A 20,492-nucleotide genomic window follows, 5' to 3' on the forward strand; every position below is an offset into this window, starting at 1 on the left:
GTAACATAGTCACAGGATTCGGGGTCGATGCCTCGTCCCTCGACCCGGGAACGTCGTTCCGATTCGAGGGTCGGGGTCGAAGAGGGTCAGTGTCCCATTCAAGGTTGGATCGTGTCCCGGTTTGAAAGGGGTCGCAGCCCCATTACTAGCAGATTTAATTGGGATAAGGAGGTTAAGGACAGTGGATTGGTGTGGTTTTTGTTAGACAATGAGCTGAGTACGTGTAGCATGGTCTAAATGTACTCTTTTATATGTTTCTTATATGCTTGTGCAGATTAGTTTCTTCATTAGTAGCATATATATAGTTTTTGTCTTTATCGACCCGAAGATATCGACCCCGATGAATCAGGGTCGCGTCCCACATAATAATTTATCGTTCCATAGATGTATACCCCCTTCGTACCATAATTTTATAAAGTGACGACCCTCGACCCTCGACCCCGTTCCTCGACCCGGTCGACCCAGGAACTTTGTGACTATGTTCAGTAACGCTGATCAGACTCTGATGTGCTTTTTACCTGCCTTCCTCGACTACCATCAGATGGTGGTGAAATATGTTGAAGCCATAGGGTGTTTCAAAAAAAAAAAAGCACAAAAGTTGAAGCCATCTCTACCTAACGAAATCTGCCCCATCAGCTCGAGCAGGAGATTGGGCCACATCGCCATTCTTTCTCCACCGTCGGATTTTTCATCTATGGCTAAAATCAAGCACACAGCCCATAGGAACAGACTGCGTCTCGATTCTTCTCGAGTCTCAAACGGTCACGCTCTCGTCCCTTCATGATTCTAGTCAACAGCGCTATCTCACATCATTCCCTCGTTGTTGCTCATGTCCTCAACAGATGGATTCAATTTGATGGCTGAGCAAGATGGCGGCCCCTCGCACCGTCAAGCAGAAGCGCCAGCATAGTCTCAGCCTTGGGCTCTCGTGCTCATCGGATCTCTGACAAAGACAGCGCCTATCGCAGCTAGCAGAGTAACCACGCCGGAGTCCATTAGGAGCGCTGGTGCAGTAAGCTCACTGGATGGCAATGTGCTGGCCATCGACGAACTGATGCACAAGAATCACGGCAGCGCTCATCTCCTCCACTTCCAGCGGTGCCACGGCCGGCGGCCACCAGTAGCACGTTGGGTTCTCGATCAGCGACTCCCCCAATAAATCAAACAAAATCCATTTGATATTGCCATTTAGTACCTGACAAAGCAAGCAAGCTTTAGACCTTGAACCCAAGGTGAGGTCACCCAAAGCAATCCGCTACGCCTGTTTTGCACTAATGAAGGAGCTTCTTTTCCATACTTCGCTGTAAAACAAACAGAAAGATCTGGATTATCTTACAATCCACGACCTATGGTTCTTCGGATCCACTTTACTGTCATTTTTTTTGACATATTTGCTTGATTAACTGAGCCTCTGAGCAGGAGGCAGACTACACGTTATCATATCAATATATTTAAACTCGTTTAAAAAGTTTGTCGCCAAAATTCACTTTGGAATTTTTCACAGCTTCCAGAATTTTACTATATCTTTTATCCAAAGCCAAGATATATTATTCATGTTCCCTCAAAAATGGAAAACCTCCGTATACCAAGTCATTTTAGTTTTCAACCAGTTTCTGCCCATGTTTGCTATGAAACTCCTATCTTTTGACACAAGTGCATCATTGTTAATTTGTTACACGTCAATAAAACCTCACATTGATCACTTACGTATATGTCGATGCTCATCCATGCACTGGCGCTATACGGTGGCCAACTCTAAATGGCGCGGCAACGTTATTATCTGGTAATAAACTACTGTGCTTAGTTATGGTAAACTTGTTATTATCTGAAAAAATGAAACATGAATTTTCTTTTTCTAAAGCAATAACCTTTTCTAGCAAAAATACCATGCACTTAATACTTAATGTATTCTATGCATTATCTCTTAATTTTGAGGTATAATAGATAATGGTCTTTTGCGAGGGGAGGTATAATAGATAATGTGTAGGGCACAAAGTTTTTGTTATATGCAGCAGTGCTCAGTAACTGTGTGTTTTTTTTTTGGCTTATTGCATGTCACGGAGGCATAAAAGATTGATATATCATAGAAACAGTAATGAAAAAACTGAGATATATTCTATCAGTTCCTGTTAGAAAAGTGAAAAACCTCACACTGATCACTTGCGTACATCTCGATGCTCATCCACGCACTGGCGTTATATGCTGGCCAACTCTAAATGGTGCGGCAACGCCGCACTCAGAGTTCTAGTAGGATCCCACTTCAGTGCATGAGGCGTCTACCAGAATTTTAGTACCCTAGTACTGTACTGGACAAAATAGGGCAAACATATACTCCCTGTATCGTTTCAAAGTACAGATGGGACTGACGGAACTTGTATTAAGTAGCAAATCAATCTGGAAATTCTGGGAAAGGAGATCAGTATGTCCTATCCATAGAAACAGTTGGGACTTGAGATTTTTTTTGTTAGACCGGATTAGATGGACAGGACTTGTGAAGAAGATGGTAGAAGGTGAACCATTGGGACAACCGGACAAGTATATAGTGTGATGGGCTAGGGTCTCCCTGTCTGTCCCTAGCTCGTACTAGCTCCAACGTAAGTTAAACGAAGAGTCAAATCGAACGCCCCAAGGCCGGATCCCTATCAGTCTACCACTCTGCAGACCTTAGCTCCAACGTAAGTTAAACGAAGAGTCAAATCGAACGCCCCAAGGCCGGATCCCTATCAGTCTACCACTCTGCAGACCTTCGCCGCGTTTGGTTACGGGTCAAATCAAAATTACATGTCCGCATGGAGTACTAAATGAAGTCTATTTGTAAAAAAATTTCAGGGACGGGCGTAATTTTTTGAGACGAATCTATTGACGGTAATTAATTGATGATTTACTACAGTGATGCTACAGTACCCACCCTCTAATCACGCGGTCAAATGCCTCATTAGATTCGTCTCGCGATTTACAGGGGGGTTGTGGAAGTGGTTTTGTAATTAGATTTCATTTAATACTCTAAATTAGTAGTCAAAGATGAAAAAAAATTCCATGAAATCTAACCAAATACGGTCCTTACTAGCAGGTAGGGCAGTCCGGTTGATCATCACAAGATAATCACATGATTTCCTGACGGTCACCAAAAATAAAAATAAAAATAAAAATGCATGTAATTTGCCGAGTAATCTTGGCAAATCCCCGGCCTCAATCATGATCAGGGCCTATCCGAACCTAGCAATGATGATCATCATAACAATCAAAACCGCAGCGCGTCGCCAATTTCGGACGGCGGGGATTGGATTGGATTGGATTGGAACATGCATGATGATGATGCGATGATTTTCTTTGCTCCTCTGGCCATGTTTGGTTAGAGGGTGAAAAAAATTTCATAAAAATTTTTAGCAGCTTTGATCACTAATTAGAGGTACTAAATGAACTCTAATTATCGAGTTACCTCCAAAACTATGGGACTGTAGTACTACTGTAGTTAATGAGGTTTTTGCCCGTACATTTAGGGGATTATTAGCCGTGATTACTGTAGCATCACTGTAGCCAATCATGATGAAACTTGATTTATTAGATTCATCTCGAAAAGTTACACCCATTCATGAAAAAATTTTACAAATAAATTTCATTTAGTACTTCATGCACACATTTGATTTTTTTTTGAAAAAAAAATCATCATCGGGTTAATTAAAACCTGCTGGTGTTTGAGGCGCCCTCCGCACTTCCCGTGCCGCGTGGCATGCGAAGACGCGTCGCCCGCTAGCCTGGGATGGTCTCCCACAATCCCACTCCACCTCTATGCCCTGCGTGTTGGCAGCACTAAATATTTTTTCCCACCTTGAACTTTCAATCAACATTATCTCCAAAATATGGTATCCGATTTATAAACGGGTTGCACTACCATATTTCTGGTAGTTAATCCTTCAATTCAAGACCATATTGATTATGTTTTGATGATAAAAAATAATAATACCTTGGACCCACATGTCATACTCATTTTTACCATTGTCCAACCTTTGGCTTGGTCACGAACCAAATGGCAATGTTTCAGCTCTGATTTGGCACTGCCCATGTTTGGCTATGACCGAAATTTGGTTTGAACTACTAGAGTCTTAAATCAAACATGCTTTGGGGCTGTGCAAAACATGACCCTGCAGCTATTAAGGAGAGCAGATGTATATCAAGATAGGCGCTCAAATGCCCCTCCTCAGATTCGTCTGTCCCGAGATGGATTGGTAACTGTCTACCCAGTTGCTATTACTAATTCATTACAACATAAGGTTATTAGTAATTATTTTGATTTCTTATTGACACTATTTTGTATTCACTTGAGACTGATGAGTACTGCAAAAGGATACGTATGACCAGCGAAGGGACATGCTCATGCCTCCTTTAGTTTTAGTGATAAAGAACCTAACCAGTCTTGTTGCCTATATATGAAATTGTATAAGGATCACCAGGGTGTCCGACCCTAGAGGGGGAGGGGGTGAATAGGGTCGTTAATCCGCTTTCTAACCTAGGGCTCAAACTACTTGCATAAGATAAACCTAACATGTCTTACACATGCTAGGGTTTCGGGTTCGTTAAAGGCTGCTGGCTCCTCCACGCACAGCCGCGTTTCCCACACTATTTGACCCCTTCCCACGTCGCCACGTCAACTCAGGAGCCCTCAGCGCACGCAGCCAATGGGGGGTGGCGCACAGGTGCAGCTCGGCCCCCTGCCCCCCATAATGGCCCCATCTACTTGTGTGGGCCCTACGGGCCATATCTTCTCAATTCTCTCTCACTTTTTCTAAACACCCCCTCCCCCATGATGGCCCCATCCACTTGTGTGGGCCCTACGGGCCATATCTTCTCAATTCTCTCTCACCTTTTCTAAACATTAACTGTTTGTTTCATATGCCAGACATAGGTTTAAATACATCATCAAGGTCGTATAGGGAATACGATTAATAAGAGTTTAGTCTTAGAAAAATATAATGCTAGAATAGAAAATTTTAGAAAATTATTTTAATACTAATTTCAATGCTAGGCGACATCGACTGTTATATTTTTGCGTATAGCATAGACTGCTATATATAGCCACTCATGCTTCGATGAATGATTTGTAGAATGCACACAAAATTATTTGTGAATGCAATCATTTTTAGAGGTAGGTCAGTAGGTGTCTATAGTGATTAATTAAGCATCTGGGCTTACTCGTGAATGTAATTGTCTTAGGATACCATTTTATATATACACTGAGATGCCTAATTATGCAATCTTTCTACTGCAAAAATACCTTTTACAGTGATCTATTATCTGCTTGTACGAATGCCTTTAACAATAAGATGTCTGATTATGCAATCTTTTGCCACATAAATGGATGTATCAAATTTCAAGCAGCATACCACCAACTGCAAAAATTTTGCCTTCCAATTTCTTTCCCTTCATTTTAGGGGCTCAAATTATAACCTGTTAGCACGTTCATCACCATCTCTGTTAGCAGTTATCTTTTCACAGTTTCGGAAGAAGGTTCTTTTTAGGATCTGCTACGAGAGAGATGCATAGTCTTCCCTGCGGACAAATGCTTGGAATCATTTATCACGTGCTGACTTAAACTGAAAGTTTTCTCTGTATTAGGTCTTCTGCTAAGAAGTGCAAGAAGTGTCCAATCTACTGTGTGCCAATTGAAGAGCACATTCCTGTATATGATGTTTAAACCTCACTAGCTGTGCTTACACCTCAAATTTTTATACATGTGTGTACTGTGAGCTAATTCTACCAAGGAGCTTGTGGGATAATTGAAACCAGATCTCTTTGATTGAACAAAATATCAAGATTTCACTAGCACTTCTAATTCTGTACTCGGCCACGTCTATATATATATAATGTTATCATGATAGGGCGCGAAAAGTGCGCGGGATGTTCTAGTGTAAACCAAACACAGCCTCTGTCACAGATGCAGCAAACGGAGGGGCAGCATGGGCCGCGAATAAAGCGGCGGCATCGGTTTCAGCAGCAGTCTCCAGCGAGCCTGGTTGACCAGTTGGTTGAAGGCCATGCCTGCAAAAGATGCAATCACCCTACCTAGATTAGGATTAGGATTAGGCTTCGCTAATTGTGTGTGATTAGCGGGGCGCTAATTAAACAAGTCGCCGGACGCCAACTAGCGTTGGTCTGGTCGCCGCCGGCTAGCCCCTGTCGGCTTCGACCGGATCCTCATTAAAAGAAGGGAGGCGGATTAAACAAGCAATTGGAAAAAGGCAGGAAGAGAAGGTCCCAAACATCCATCCATCCATCCATCTGCTGGCCATCTCTGCACCTGCACAAGAAACAAAATCAGAGGAAAAGCAATTGTCACAAAAGCAAAGGGCACATGCTATTGTGCTAATGTTAACCTAAACCACCGCATTGGTTCTTGTGACAGGGGCAGGAGATGATAGGCTGAGACGGGAAAGGGAAGAACATAGGATAGCATTGCTAGTGATTTCTTAATCAGGACGCAGAGAGTGCCTCGCAAAAAAAATTAAATAAAAAAATAGTTCTTTGTATGGGCCATCGGGTTAACATAAGGCAGGGGCAAAGAAATCGCTAAGGAAGGATATATACAGAGAGGGAGACCAAAGTATGTACAAAAGTTGAAGAATTATTTCTTTATTTTTCATGTGGGGAAACTTATTTCTTGATTGATATCTCTCTTCATTTCTATCTCACAAATGAAAGTGTTTTCTTATAGAAAGGTGTATGTTTAATCTTATATGTTGTTGACTTCTCGTTGATATATTCACTTCTCTGTTTGGCTTGTCTGCTTTCGACTTATTCCCTCTCACAAAATACTATTGAATCAGCCCGCTTTTCCACCATGCAGCCGAACAGAGAGAAGTAACGTGTTTGAATCGGAGTACATGTGCACAATAAAATCATATCTCATGTATCTCTTTCAACCGTAACAAATTTGAATGGAGCACCTGCGTGCAACATCCTATTTTTGTACCCGTGAACTTCACGAGATTTGTTCAAAGAGTATAAACAAACAAACGCTCCAATAAAAAACGCCATCCATCCTACATGTCCACCTAAATTTGTCAATCCACATAGCATAGAAAGTATATCACGGAAATGGAAAACAAACAAGAAAGAAAGGAAACCTAAGGCATCACTTGAAATGCCCATTTTCAGTCCTTTCAAAGAACTAAACATTTTCCTTTGAACTTTACTTCAAAAAAGAGGGTCCGGCTAAAATCCAACCGCTAGCAAGGATGACACAAGCAAAAACAGCTGGGTATAGAGAGAGGACGGTGACCAGAGTCTCAAGCAGTCAAGCCAGCCAGCTCCCAGCGGTGGGGTCACGAGCTCCATCAACCCACCGGCGCCGCCCACCTCCCCCTACCCGATGGCCCACCTGTCATCCACTCACCCGCCCCACCCCAACCGCCCCCGCCCGTTGCAACCATTTCCTCCCGCCGCAACGGAATTGTACAGAACCCCACCAAAAGACCAAACTACCCCTAGAAACCGCCCGTATTTACGCGCACGTGCCACGCCGGGCGGCACGGCGCACGAAGCCTCCCCGCCAGGTCGCGCCCCCGCACGCCACCGTTCCCACCCGCGCGTCCCCGGCCTGCCCCTGGCACTTCGAGGTATTTACGGGGGCATGCCACTCCCCATCTCCTTGCTCCTGTCGCTCGCCTCGTCCCCCTGCCCCTCCCCTCCTCGCCAGTGTCTCGCGCTATTAATGCAGTGGCGGCGACAGGGGGATCGAGTCGAGTCGGGCGCGGCGGTGGGGAGTAGGCGCTCCGCCGCACGGGGAAAGGGTGCGGGGTTTCTGCCCGTCGGTCTCTGGCCGTCGTCGTGGGGGGCGGTAGGATTCCGTTGCGCTAATCCCCATCTCTCTATCTCTCTATTTCTTCTGCTGCCGTTGCTTGGGTTTTTGTTTTTGTTTTTGTTTTCCTCGGCTGGATTCTTGCTTCTTGGGTCCGGTTCGTGTTGCTTGATTTCTTCTTTTTATAATTTCCTTCCTCCCTTCTCGAGGTTTATTCGCCGTGGCTTGCTCAATGCGGAGCGAAAATTTCCCCCCCTTTTCATTTCCGTCGCCAAGGTTTCTCCTCTTGTGCTTCCCCGCTCGTGGATGCATTTTGCGTTTCTGTTTGGGTTTGGCTCTTTCCTGTGGAATTTCCGGGATTGCTCGGAATCAAGCGCGGGATTCTCGTCTGGTTTCCGCTCGGTTTCCTCGGGAGGCCGTTCGCATGGCAATGCTGGTTGGGGAAGATCGTAAAGGAAATTCTTTTTCTTCAGATTTTTTTTTCCAGTCTGCATTTCCTGCCTAGGAGATTGGAACGCCCCCGACCACCGTGGCCGGTGAAGGGAACACCGGCCGGGAAGGAGAGAGGGCATATTGTTTCTTGCTTTTCCATGCTACTACTACCTTTGTCAAGATTCGTTGTTCCTTGACATGCTGATTATGCATTTGCAGGATTCATCAGTCTTGGACTCGGAATCTCAGACGGAGCACCAGTGGAGCTAGCCAGAGTCTAGTTCGTTGAAGACTTCCAGCAAGATGATTGAGGGCAGGCGGCATTCGGTGGACATCCCCATTTCGAGGGCCCTGGTGGCCATCATGCGGTCCAGATCCCTGAGGGACCCGGACACCAACTCGCTGGCCAAGTTCTCGGCCAAGAAGACCATCTGGGAGGGCTGCTCCCTCGAGGAAGACGAGCCGGAGGGGAACAACTATGGTAGGCACAGCTTCAGCTACAATGCGTACGATCATCTCCAGAGGCGGAGGGAGGAGTTTGGTGACAGCTTGAGGTCGGGCCGCCTCGCCCACTCGCCCATCAATATCATCAAAGCCAATGCGATGGCGAAGGCTGCGCTCCACAACCAGAGCTGTTGCTCGGCGATCTCTGGAATGTCGAGGGCGGCAAAGGACAGGGCTTTTGCTCTGGAGATTCAAGGGGAGGAGCTAGGCCGGAGGGAGGCCAGTACATTCCAGGAGAGCTCGAGAAGTTTACTCAGGAAGTACCGGCCCAAATCTTTCTCCGAACTGGCTGGGCATGATGTTATTGCTCAGTCGCTTTCCAGTGCTGTTTTAAAAGGAAAGCTTGCTCCCATCTATCTCTTCCATGGTCCGCACGGCATAGGGAAGACGTCCGCAGCTAGGATATTTGCAGCAGTGCTGAATTGCCGTTCTCCAGGTGGGAACCAGCCATGTGGGCGCTGCGAGGAGTGCATGGCCATATTCTCAGGAAGCAGCAGCAGTGTGGTAGAGGTTGATGCTTCCAAACTTGATTGCAAATCTAGAGTTGCGGTATTGCTAAGGAATGCCTGTGAAGTTCCTGCTTCTTCACACTTCAAGGTTCTTATAGTAGATGATTGCCAACACATGGACAAGGAGGGATGGTACTCCATCTACAATAGCCTAGAAGAGATTCCTGCCAGCACAATCTTTGTCATGATAACATCTGACATTGATAAACTACCAAGCAATGGAATCGGATGGTGCCAGAGCTACAGATTTTGCAAGATAGATGATGCAGAGATTGCCTGCCGGTTAACCAAGATTTGCACAAAAGAAGCCATGGAGTTCGAAGCGGAGGCATTGGAGCTTCTTGCTCGCAAGGCCAATGGTTCCATTCGAGATGCAATTCAGATGCTTGACCAGCTGACTCTACTTGGAAAGAGAATCAGCAAATCAGTGACACATGAGCTGGTAAGTTGACTGCTCTATGTTTCTTTCCTTAAAAAGAAGATACCACAATCAACAGATTTTCGCTTTTTTTCTTTGAAAACTGTCAATTTGTCGGCACCTGAAATTGCTATGGTTTCCTTCCCTCGCCCCCCCCCCCCCCCCCCCCCCCCAAGATAGGTGATGTTTCAGATGAGGAATTGCTTGACCTTCTCAATCTGGCAATGTCATCGGATGCTGCTACTATTGTGAGGAGGGCTAGGGAGCTTCTGAGCTCAAAGGTTGACCCCCTGCAACTATTAGCCCAGCTTGCAAATCTTATCATGGATATTTTAGCTGCAAAGCACCCAGCAGATTCTTCAGAAGTCAGAAGAGTTACTGGCAGGCATACATGTATGCTCTCTTTCCTCATGAGCTTCAAAATCATGCAGCTACATATTTAATGGCCTCAAAAACTGTTGTGCTATTGTTGATAAGTTTTGTTGAAGTGCAAGAAATTACCATTTCTACTGAATATTCATGCTGAAGATTATATTATGGTTTCTTACTGTTGAGTTGACCACTTAAAACTATTCAATATTTACACTCACAGTCTATGCCTGTTTATTGTTTCCATCTCTATCTGACTTTGTAACGAACTTTGCAGCTGCTGACGTGGATGTACACAAACTTAGGAATGCACTGGAAATACTCTCTGAAACTGAAAAGCAATTAAAGACCACAAAAAACCAGTCTACATGGCTTACTGCTGCACTATTACAGTTTAATATGAGGGAACCATACTGTCTAGATGATACTGCAGTTTCAAGCATGTTTACCGAGAGTCAGACAGGTAACTTATATCCTCAGACTCCTTAATTTTATTCTCTCCTGGGATATACTGTTGTCGAAATATGAGTTTTCAGGTACTTAGTAGCACTGTGAAGCGGAACTATGATTCTTGAAATATCTGAGTTTTTAAGTACTTAATAGCACTGTGAAGTGGAACTATGATTGTCGAAATATCTGAGTTTTTAAGTGCTTAGTAGCACTGTGAAGTGGAACTATGTCACTTTCTCAGCATGTCTGTTTTCTGATAGGTAAGCTCTATATTTTGCAGATGATGGGACCGCTGTACTGAAAGATGAAAGTTTAGATACAATTTCTCATCTTTGTTCCCAGAACAAAGTTGGTTCTCTAGACATGAATTTGGGAGATCCAGATGTATTGGAGACGATATGGATGAAAGCTCTTGAGAACTGCTCATCCCTGCCACTTCAAAATCTACTGCGTAAGGATGGGAAGTTGTCATCTCTATACACAAGCCAAGGTAATTTGCTCTGTGCGTGGGACCTCTGTTTTATGTTTTGTTTAGGAGATAGATCCGTTTGTCACTCAGCATATCCCTACTTCCTGTAGTTCTTGTTTTTCTGTGATCCACTGTAATACACCTTTTCCAGACAATTTGTCAGAGCTGCATCTAAAGCACATGTTTGTGTGGACGTATGTATCATATAGCAATAGGTATGCTTGTTGATAAGCTAGTTTTGCTGTCTTCTGGTGGGGGTGCATATTGCTCGGAGCTCTTGCATAATGTTGCCTGCAAATTCAACTCAATGCATTTTGTACCTGCACTTTGGAATTTTTTTTTTGTACAGTCAGATTTCATTCTATTTAACTCTGTATTGTAGGTGTAGCAGTTGCTGAGCTACAGTTCCTCCATCCTGAGGATGTACCAACATCAGAGACCTTCTGGAAGCCACTTTGCACATCTCTACAGAATTTGCTGAGGTGCAATGTTGACATCCGAATCAACCTTTCGCCCATCTCCAGCAACAGAATGGGATCCAAGGACTCTTCTGTGAGCCTGGTCATGCAATCCAGAGAAGATCGTGAGACACAGGACCCAGTCAGTACGAACTGCAGAACCGTTGCTTCATCCCGAAGAGACTGCCCTTCCCCACACGCAGGGCAAGCCAAGGAGAAACCATCCCACATCCTGGGGTGCCTCCATGGCACTGCAGATGGCGACACAGTGGATACCGAGTCAAGGATCTTGAGCTACCAGAAGATATCTGTCGTCCCTGCACCGTCCACCCCAGGAAATGCTCCTCTGAAAGCCGCTGGAGATGCATCAAAGGTGGATGAAGGCCGAGTTCGTCGTGGATGCTTCTCAAACATTGTACCTTGCTGTGCTTCCGCTCCCCATCAGAAGTCCCACATGCGTGAGAAACGCCGAGCCTCGCTGTTCAGTTGCTGTTTCTGCAAGATCAGACCTGACTGCAAAACAAAAGCTGAAGAAGGGTAGTATGACGGTAAGAAATGCAGCCTTTCTGCAGTTGAAGCTGGAGAGAGGGGCACAGTAAACGCAAGGCTGGTAATGGTAATTCTGCATTCTGATTGCCAATTGGCTGAACCCGACATCAAGGTTGTCTATTCTCCTTAGTCTCTGCTACTATGTTTTCTGGTTTGGCTGTGGAGGTCGAATCAGTTCAGAGTTAGATGGGAGCATGTGAATCTTTAACTGCAGAATTGCAGATGGATGTGTTCATCTGTTTAACTGTAGCTTGCCTGTGATGAGACATTGGTCAGACACAGTACATGTGCTTCGCTAACATAACATATTTATAGTCGGATATTTAAACTTTCCTGGTAGCGTCGTTACTATATTTACAATTGTCGTTGGATGCAAACTTTTGACTTTGTATTTTTTTTTCTTTTTTTTTTCTGATGAGTCCTTCGCGAGTCATGATCCTAATAAAGGAAGCAGCTGATGCAATGAGAACAATGACCTTCGCAGAATCCTTCACCTGTGTGACCTGATCTGAAAACATGAAAAATAGGAATTTTGCACGAACCAATACGTGCCTCGTATGAATTCTTCGAAATTTTGCAAAAATCCTACAGTACAAAATTCTGAGCTTGCGGAGCATATGACAGTTAATTCCACTAAAACCAAAGCTCACAAGCTCATTGTGGACTCTCAACCTCAGTCCATGCCAGTCAGCCAAGCTTAAGAGGAGCAGCACATCACATCATCACCATAGAGGCAATTACCACGCCACAAAATTTCCACCAGACAGCAATTACCGCCACTGGCCACTGCAAATTCGGTAGGCCCCGTCCCACGGGCGACCTCGTCTCTGCCGCAAATAACTTGCGGCACAATCACAGTGAAAGATAGAAGCAGCAATGATGCAGGCAGAGCAAGGTAGAACTCATACAACACGGTCTTTTCTCTTCTCTGTTTTTACTTCATGTAAAAAAGAAAGGTTCTATGGAGAGTTAAAATGGAATGAAACATGAACAGCATGAGCATGTCAGGTGCGACATCTAGACACACAAGCCACCACCACCGCAACCAGGAGGGGCTCGCTTCGCTACCTACGCAAAAGCGCAACGACACATGACAGAAAGAAACACAGGGAAACTGGGTCGGCTATGCCACGATACGGCCTGCGCCTGCCTTCTGCTTCAGCATGATACTTCTCTGCCCAGCAGTTCAAGCCGCAGATGCAAAACCAAACGAGGGTAGGAGCCATCCGCTCTTCTTTGCATGCTCCACGTAGGAGAGGAACTTCTCCTTGGCATCAGGAATGTCTAGAGCCAGGTCGTCAAGCCCATCCCTGACCCTTGAGAACCCCTTGGTCATCTGGTTGATGGTTATGATCCCTTCACCGAAGCACTCCTGCAGCAGGGTCAGGGTCCTCTCATTCTTCTTCTCCATTGCCATCACGAGAGCCTTCTTGACAACTTCATGGTTGAAGAAAGACATGCCCAGCTCGCGGATGCAGTTGCATGCTTCCCCTACATCACCTCCACTCTCGTATTCCTCCAAGAGCTTTGTTATCTTGTCCTTGGCATCCTCCACGGCCCATCCAGTTCCACCACCCCAGCATCTGAGGAGCCTCTCACCAGCATGGCGCGCTGACGCCAGTGAGCGTGCCATGTTCAACGTTTCAGCCCCGCTGCAGTCTGGTGGAAGCTTGCTGCTAATCTCATCCAAGTTTAGAGGTGCAAGAACATCATCAATCACAGCTCTGGCTAGGAACAGTCCCAGCTCGTCTGAGGCATCCAATATATCCAGTGCCGTGTCCTCTGCAGATTCAAGAAGCATTATGAATCCCTGGGCGATGTCTTCAGTAGAGAACAGCTCCATGCTTAATGAGGATAGAAGAACCGACGCCATCTCCTTCTCTCTGTTCTTGCGATCCAAAGCAATTGTTATGAGCTTCTTGACAAAGATTGGGTTATACTCTGGATAACCAAGCTCTTTGAGGCTACGGATAACCTCTGTTGTATCATCAGAAAGGAAGTACTCATGTATTATAGATACAGCCTCCCTCTTGTACCTTGCCAGCTTCTCATGCTCATCATCTTCAACACTTCCGTTCGCACCTGAACGCACATATGAAGAATCTAGCCATCCCTCAGAAATTGCTTTTGATACCAACAGCTGAAATTCAGATTTTGCAGATGGTATATCAAGAATGAGATCATCAAGACTCTCAGAGACACGAGAGAATCCTTTCATCATCTGACTAGAGCTTATCAAACATTCTTCAGATGCTTCCTTCAAAAGCTTGACAATAAGAGCTTCAGCAGTTGGGCTCTCCATTCCAAGAGTAAGAGCTCGCTTCACCACCTCATGATGAAAAAATGGCACTGCCAACTCTCTAATGCACCTACATGCCTCAGCTGTATCACCATTTTTGATGTATTCCTTTAGAAGATCAGCAATCCTCTTCTTCACCTCTTCTACTGTGATGTGCGTTGAACCACCCCATCGCTGCTCAATTAACTCTGCATGGTGGGGTGCTGAAAGATAGCTCTTCTCTGCAATTTGTACAACCTGAAAACCCTTTGAGGACTCTGAAAGACTCACTTTTGCCTTGCTGAGGAATGCAGGTGGCAAAATATCATCAACAACTGCACGTGCAATGAAAAGTGCAAGCACATCAACCACAGCAGGTATGTCAACAGCCAGATCATCAACAGCCTCTAACAACAGCAGAAAGCCCAGTCTGATTTGAGCAGAACTGATCACATTGCCATAAAGAGATGATAACAGCACTGATGCCATCTCCTTCTCCTTGTCATGCCTGTCCATTGCCATGGAAACAAGCTTCTTGACAAAGTAACGGTGGAAGTCATCATAACCCAACTCTTTGAGATCAGAAGCAGCCAATTTGACATCACCATTGCTGAAATATTCCTCAATAATTGGGATAAAAGATTTCTTGTAGTCTTCTAGTGGGGTTGAAACAGGGGCTTCAACTAACTCATATGGCTCCTGAGTAGCAAAATAATAATAAAAAAAGAGATCAACATGAATGTACAATGTGTGGATGGAATTAACCACCGAGACAGCTAAAATACAAGCCGATCTCCATTAGTGTTTTTTTTTTGGAGATCGAACATATGCTAGTGCTACACCCAATTATTTGTACCCGAGTGAAAGAACAAATGACAGGAGTAAATGGGTGAAGACCGATAGTTATTACCTCACCACTGTCATAGTTTGGATCATTTCGGTCAAGGCAGGCATCTGCATCAGTATCAATAAGTTTGCCCCAAGTCCCTTTGCCACCAGCACCGTCTGATAGAATGCTCCGCAAGTCAGATATTTTGATACAGGGGAAAATGGAGATATTTCAGCACTTTTTTCTATCTTCGGAGAGAGAAACATGGTGGTGTTAATCTTAGGTGTAACTCAATGGTATTTACTAGAGCTAATGTAATCACATAGGGCCCAACTATGTGTTGCATTTCAAACAATAGATGGTTAGTCACCAATTTTATGCATTTAAAAAATCCCAAGGACTGAACCAAATGACACTCCATATCATTCATCAGAACAAGAAGACACATGTTTTTACAGTAGTAGCCAAAACTTATGTATTGCATATCTGCATTTCATATCTTTGTGCAACATGGCAATCAAGTGTTATGTAAATATATTAGGCAACATTTTAGGAAACACAGACTGCATAGGACTAGGTCATCCCCATGGTTCTGCTAGGCGCTAGGCGGATTCTAGGCGCCGACCCTTAGCCTAGCGCCTAGTCGGGAGTAATCGCGCCTAGGCATTGCTAGGCGTTTTTCTAGGCGATGAATAATACATGAATAAATATTTAAAAGAAAAGAAAAAAAAGAGATGAGTGGTCATAAAAAAGGAGAAAGGAAAAAAGGCCCATTTGAAGGCCCAACTAAACCCTCAACCCTCTCTCCCGCATCCTCTCTGCCTCTCGCATCTGCATACGCCCGCCGCCGCTCGCATCTCGCATCTGCCTCTCTCTCCGTCCCACACGCGCCCGCCGCCGCTGCATACGCCCGCACCCGCCGCCGCCTGCACCTGTGCCTACCACCGCCCGCGACTGCGCCCGCCGCCGCCCGCAGCTCCTCCCCCACCGGCGACCTCCGCCGGACGCCCGCCGCCGCTCGCACAAGCCTGTGTGAGCGCCCGCCGCCGCCCGCAGCTCCTCCCCCACCGGCGACCTCCGCCGGACGCTCCTCCACCCCCATCGGCGCCGCCGCCGAGCTGCCAACGCCTATGGGTCCGCCTACCCCCATAGGCGAGGCGCTGACCCTTCGACTCGCGATTAGGCGCGCGGAATCGCGCCTAGGCGAGCGCCTAGCGGAACAGGGGTCATCCCTAATCTGATAAACTAGAATATTAACACATAATGGATCCTTTCTTGTTTCTTAAGGTGCAAGGGCTGTGAAAATCAAGATAAAGTCAATTAACATGAATCTCCAAGTATCCCTGACAACTGGTATTTTATAAAAAGCAAACTATGTCAATAAATATCTTGCTTTCACGTAAGAGATCTAACCACATGCATTCAGGGTGGACCTAGAAGCAACCTAATACACCAACGTGAATACAAAACACATGAATGAACCTATGACTGAATGCCAAAAGATAACCTCACATTCTAACAAAGGTTTCAAACAAGAAAAGGAATCAATTGATTTAGCAAGGCCATGACAGCAATGCAGACCCACATGCACAGATAGTTGGCAGCATCAAGGGCGCAGGCATTACAAAAGCCATGCATTACTGTGATCAATGTCCAAAAGAATTGATTGTAAAAAATGGGCAACAGAAACACATATTCCCACTTTCCAACATGCAGGTTGTGTACACATGTCTAGACAGTGTCCAAATATTAACAGCTAAAATTGCCAACAGAACAACAACAACAACAACAACAACAACATAGCCTTTTTTCCCAAGCAAGTTGGGGTAGGCTAGAGATGAAACCCGAAAGAAATAAGTTCAAGGTTCAGGCACATTGATAGCTAGTCTCCAAGCGCTCCTATCCAAAGCTATCTTTTTAGAGATATTCCAATCCTTAAGGTCTCTCTTAACCGACTCATCCCATGTCAGTTTAGGTCTACCTCTACCCCTCTTTACATTATCGACCCGCTCAAAAACCCCATTACGCACCGGCGCCTCAGGAGGCCTTCGTTGGACATGTCCAAACCATCTCAGCCGATGCTGGGTAAGTTTCTCCTCAATTGGTGCCACTCCGACCCTATCCCGAATAACTTCGTTCCGGACTCTATCCCTCCTTGTGTGCCCGCAAAACCACCGCAACATCCGCATCTCTGCTACACTCAGTTGCTGGACATGTCGCCTTTTGTAGGCCAACATTCAGCACCGTATAGCATCGCCGGACGAACTGCTGTCCTATAGAATTTGCCTTTTAGCTTTTGTGGCACCCTCTTGTCACAAAGGATGCCAGAAGCTTGCCGCCATTTCAACCAGCCAGCTGAAATTCTATGCCTAACATCTTCATCAATGTCGCCATCCTTTTGTAGCACCGATCCTAAATACCGAAAAGTATCCTTCTGGACCACCACTTGTCTATCTAGACTAACGTCTCCCGCCTCATGCCTAGTCGCGCTGAAATCGCACATCATGTACTCGGTCTTGGTCCTACTAAGTCTGAACCCTTTCGACTCTAACGTGCGTCTCCACAGCTCTAACTTCCTGTTAACCCCTGCCCTACTCTCGTCAACTAGCACCACATCATCAGCAAAGAGCATACACCAAGGGATCTCACCTTGTATATCCCTTGTGACCTCATCCATCACTAAAGCAAATAAATAAGGGCTCAATGCTGACCCCTGGTGTAGGCCTATGTTAATAGGAAAGTCAGTGGTGTTGCCATCACATGTCCGGACAAACGTCGTCGCATCCTTGTACATATCCTTAATGAGGGTAATGTACTTAGTTGGGACTTTGTGCTTCTCCAAGGCCCACCACATGACATTTCTCGGTATTTTGTCATATGCCTTCTCAAGGTCAATGAAGACCATGTGCAAGTCCTTCTGTTCCCTATATCTCTCCATCAATTGTCGTATTAAGAAAATCGCCTCCATGGTTGACCTTCCAGGCATGAACCCAAATTGGTTTTGGGTCACACTTGTCACTCTTCTTAGGCGATGCTCGATTAACCCAAATTGCCAACAGAAGGAACAGAAAAATTCTGAATGGACATAGTTTGAACATAAAGATGCTATATGAACCCCAATTAGGAGTGCAAGCCACAATTTGCAAAAAGGATGGTAGGCAACTGATAAATAATTAGCAAATCAAGTAGCTGCACTTAAAATAACAATGACATACACCAACATGGCAAATATTGGATATACTTCAAGTGTTCTCCTAGATTTGTAGCTGGCTCGCAGAATATGGTTCACATCATACCCGCACACAGGAAATTCCGGTGGTTCAATTAACTGAAAGCATATCAGAACCAACAGCACAATGTGCTCTATCAACTTTATGTCACCAAATATCCATCTAAGAAAAGTTTGTACTGTTACTTACATACACGACAAAAGAGTACGGTGCCGACAAAAATAACTAAGAATACCAAAATTTAACAGAAACTACTCCCAGCCAGATATACAATTGTCGCGATCCAACTAAATCATTCCCCCCACCAGCAAAGCTCAACCACCAGCTAATCCCTTACTGGCAGCTGAGACTAGCAGTTAACATGCACACGGAACTACCAATTGGCACCATGCATGAAAACCTCGCCGTCCATATACCAATCATGCAGATACACATAGTACTGGAATTTGAAAACAAAGGGCTTCTATACTTAACCCATCTAGCAGAATATATTCAAACTGGCAGATGAAAAATAGTAAGGAAAACATCTGTGTTCCTTCAAATCAGATTTCATCAACACTACATTTCTACTAGAACTCTCATCTCCAAAACAAAATATGCAGTCTCAACACAAGAAGAGCCCACCCTTGTACCTAACTTCGTGGGCCCTAACTAGCAGGGGCACTAGAAGCTCAGAACAATAGGCAAAAGGGGATCACCCCAACAAAGAGTATTCCTAATAAACAAGGAGAGCTATCTGAACCAAGCTGCCGAACCTACATTCCTAGCACTCCAAACAGGATACTACGACGCCGAAAATGGCATTACACCTCAGATCAACGCAAACAAGGAAGCAGCAAATTAATAATAGCAGCCCAGCACACGCCACACAGGCACACACCATCCTATCTTATCCTATCCTAAATAATCAAGCACAGGAAGCACTGGAGCCACCTCAGCAACCACAGGGAAGCAAGCCACTAAGCATAGCAGGAACAGATCGAGCGCCACCGCAGCCTCACCTTTCTTCACCTTGATGGTCTTCCCGGAATGCGCGCGGCGCACGTGCCTCGGTCCGCCGCCTCCCCCGCCCCCGCCGCCCCTCCCGGTACCACCCCCCGCCGCGGCCGCCGCCACGGCGCGCTTCTGCTCCAGCATCTGCTGCTCGTACTGCTGCAGCAGCGCGGAGGCGGAGCCCCCCGTGGGCGAGCGCGGGGAGGCGAGCGACAGCGTCTCCGCGATCCGCAGCTTCTCCCGCTGGTCCTGGGTCAGGAACCCCCCGTCCTTCTTCGGCGACGCCATCCCCGCCGCCACCACCTGCAGCAGCAGACCAACCGCACGCACGCACGCCGCACGCGCAGCAGCGGAACGGGACGCGTCAGCCGATGAGCCGGAATGGGGGCGCGGTTCGAGCGAGGGGGGTGAGGGTTTCCGTACCTAGGGTTTCGGCCGCGGGTCGAGCCGGCGCGGCGACGAAGCCCCCCCCCCCCCAACCCCGTGCGCGAGATTTGTGTGCGGGACTGCGAGTGATGATGGATAATTTTTTTTCTCCCTCTCTCTCCTCTCCTGCTGCTGGGTGGATTTTGTTGTCTCCTCCGGGTAGAGAGAGAGAGAGAGAGACGGGGAAGGATAGGGAAGGGAGGCGAGAGGGGTGGTGTGGATTTATACGGGCGGGGCGGCGGCGTGCGTGGGGCGTGGCTTTTCCCCGGGGGACACGTCGCATGCGCGGATGCGCCCGACAACGCCTCGCGGGCCCGCATGTCATAGCCTCATAGGGGCAGCTCGCGGCGTCCGCGGTGTGGGCCTGCCCGATTCCCGCGGCCCGCTGGTTTTGGGCCGCCGCGGATCCCTATCCCGCTCTCCACCAGGTCGGTGGCGGCGGCTCAGGTCAACACGGGCGAGCCCACCAACGTCTCACTGACACGTGGGAGGCTTTCCTCCTGGCCCCACGCGTCGGTGACACAGGATGGTTGTTCGGGGCCTCTGCTGCCTGGGGAGGTGTGTGTTTGGACCGGGCCGTGGGATTAGGGTTTTCGCTAGTGGGTTGGGATCTCGTGTGGCAAGGGGTTTGGCGACTGGTGTGTGTCCGGGCGTGGTGGCTGGGTGTGTCATGTGTGCACTTGGCGGGCTGTGATTGGCCGTGGCGCTGTGGATAAGGCAAGCTGGGTGATGAGATGATGAGAATGACGCGTCGGATTAAGTCAAGGTTCAGTCACCAAGCCA

The 20,492-nt window shown here is 46.5% G+C and overlaps 2 protein-coding genes across 2 annotated transcripts; one reads left to right on the top strand and one right to left on the bottom strand.

Moving 5' to 3' along the window:
- Positions 1-7,637: 7,637 nt before the first annotated feature.
- Positions 7,638-12,306, top strand: LOC120677576 (protein STICHEL-like 2). Its single transcript, XM_039958731.1, has 6 exons — positions 7,638-7,834; positions 8,447-9,682; positions 9,835-10,051; positions 10,305-10,490; positions 10,758-10,967; positions 11,329-12,306. Exons 2-6 carry the CDS (start codon positions 8,531-8,533, stop codon positions 11,943-11,945), a joined length of 2,382 nt encoding a protein of 793 aa, XP_039814665.1. The 5' UTR covers positions 7,638-7,834; positions 8,447-8,530; the 3' UTR covers positions 11,946-12,306.
- Positions 12,307-12,846: 540 nt separating this feature from the next.
- LOC120677577 (MA3 DOMAIN-CONTAINING TRANSLATION REGULATORY FACTOR 1-like) lies at positions 12,847-19,865 on the bottom strand. The gene is made up of 4 exons (XM_039958733.1): positions 19,707-19,865; positions 19,292-19,586; positions 15,142-15,236; positions 12,847-14,930 (listed from the first exon to the last, which is right to left on the bottom strand). Exons 2-4 carry the CDS (start codon positions 19,569-19,571, stop codon positions 13,140-13,142), a joined length of 2,166 nt encoding a protein of 721 aa, XP_039814667.1. The 5' UTR covers positions 19,572-19,586; positions 19,707-19,865; the 3' UTR covers positions 12,847-13,139.
- Positions 19,866-20,492: the final 627 nt, after the last annotated feature.

Source organism: Panicum virgatum, chromosome 6N, assembly GCF_016808335.1.
Source record: "Panicum virgatum strain AP13 chromosome 6N, P.virgatum_v5, whole genome shotgun sequence".
NCBI classification, from domain to species: Eukaryota; Viridiplantae; Streptophyta; class Magnoliopsida; order Poales; family Poaceae; genus Panicum; species Panicum virgatum.

Bases quoted from the DNA above. Each gene is read 5' to 3' on its own strand.
- LOC120677576 (XM_039958731.1), top strand. From the start codon at position 8,531: ATGATTGAGGGCAGGCGGCATTCGGTGGACATCCCCATTTCGAGGGCC. The intron at 10,491-10,757 runs GTAACTTATATC...TATATTTTGCAG, and splicing joins GTTTACCGAGAGTCAGACAG to ATGATGGGACCGCTGTACTG. The intron at 10,968-11,328 runs GTAATTTGCTCT...TCTGTATTGTAG, and splicing joins ATCTCTATACACAAGCCAAG to GTGTAGCAGTTGCTGAGCTA.
- LOC120677577 (XM_039958733.1), bottom strand. From the start codon at position 19,571: ATGGCGTCGCCGAAGAAGGACGGGGGGTTCCTGACCCAGGACCAGCGG. The intron at 15,237-19,291 runs GTGAGGCTGCGG...GCATTCTATCAG, and splicing joins GACCATCAAGGTGAAGAAAG to ACGGTGCTGGTGGCAAAGGG. The intron at 14,931-15,141 runs GTAATAACTATC...TTTGCTACTCAG, and splicing joins CAAACTATGACAGTGGTGAG to GAGCCATATGAGTTAGTTGA.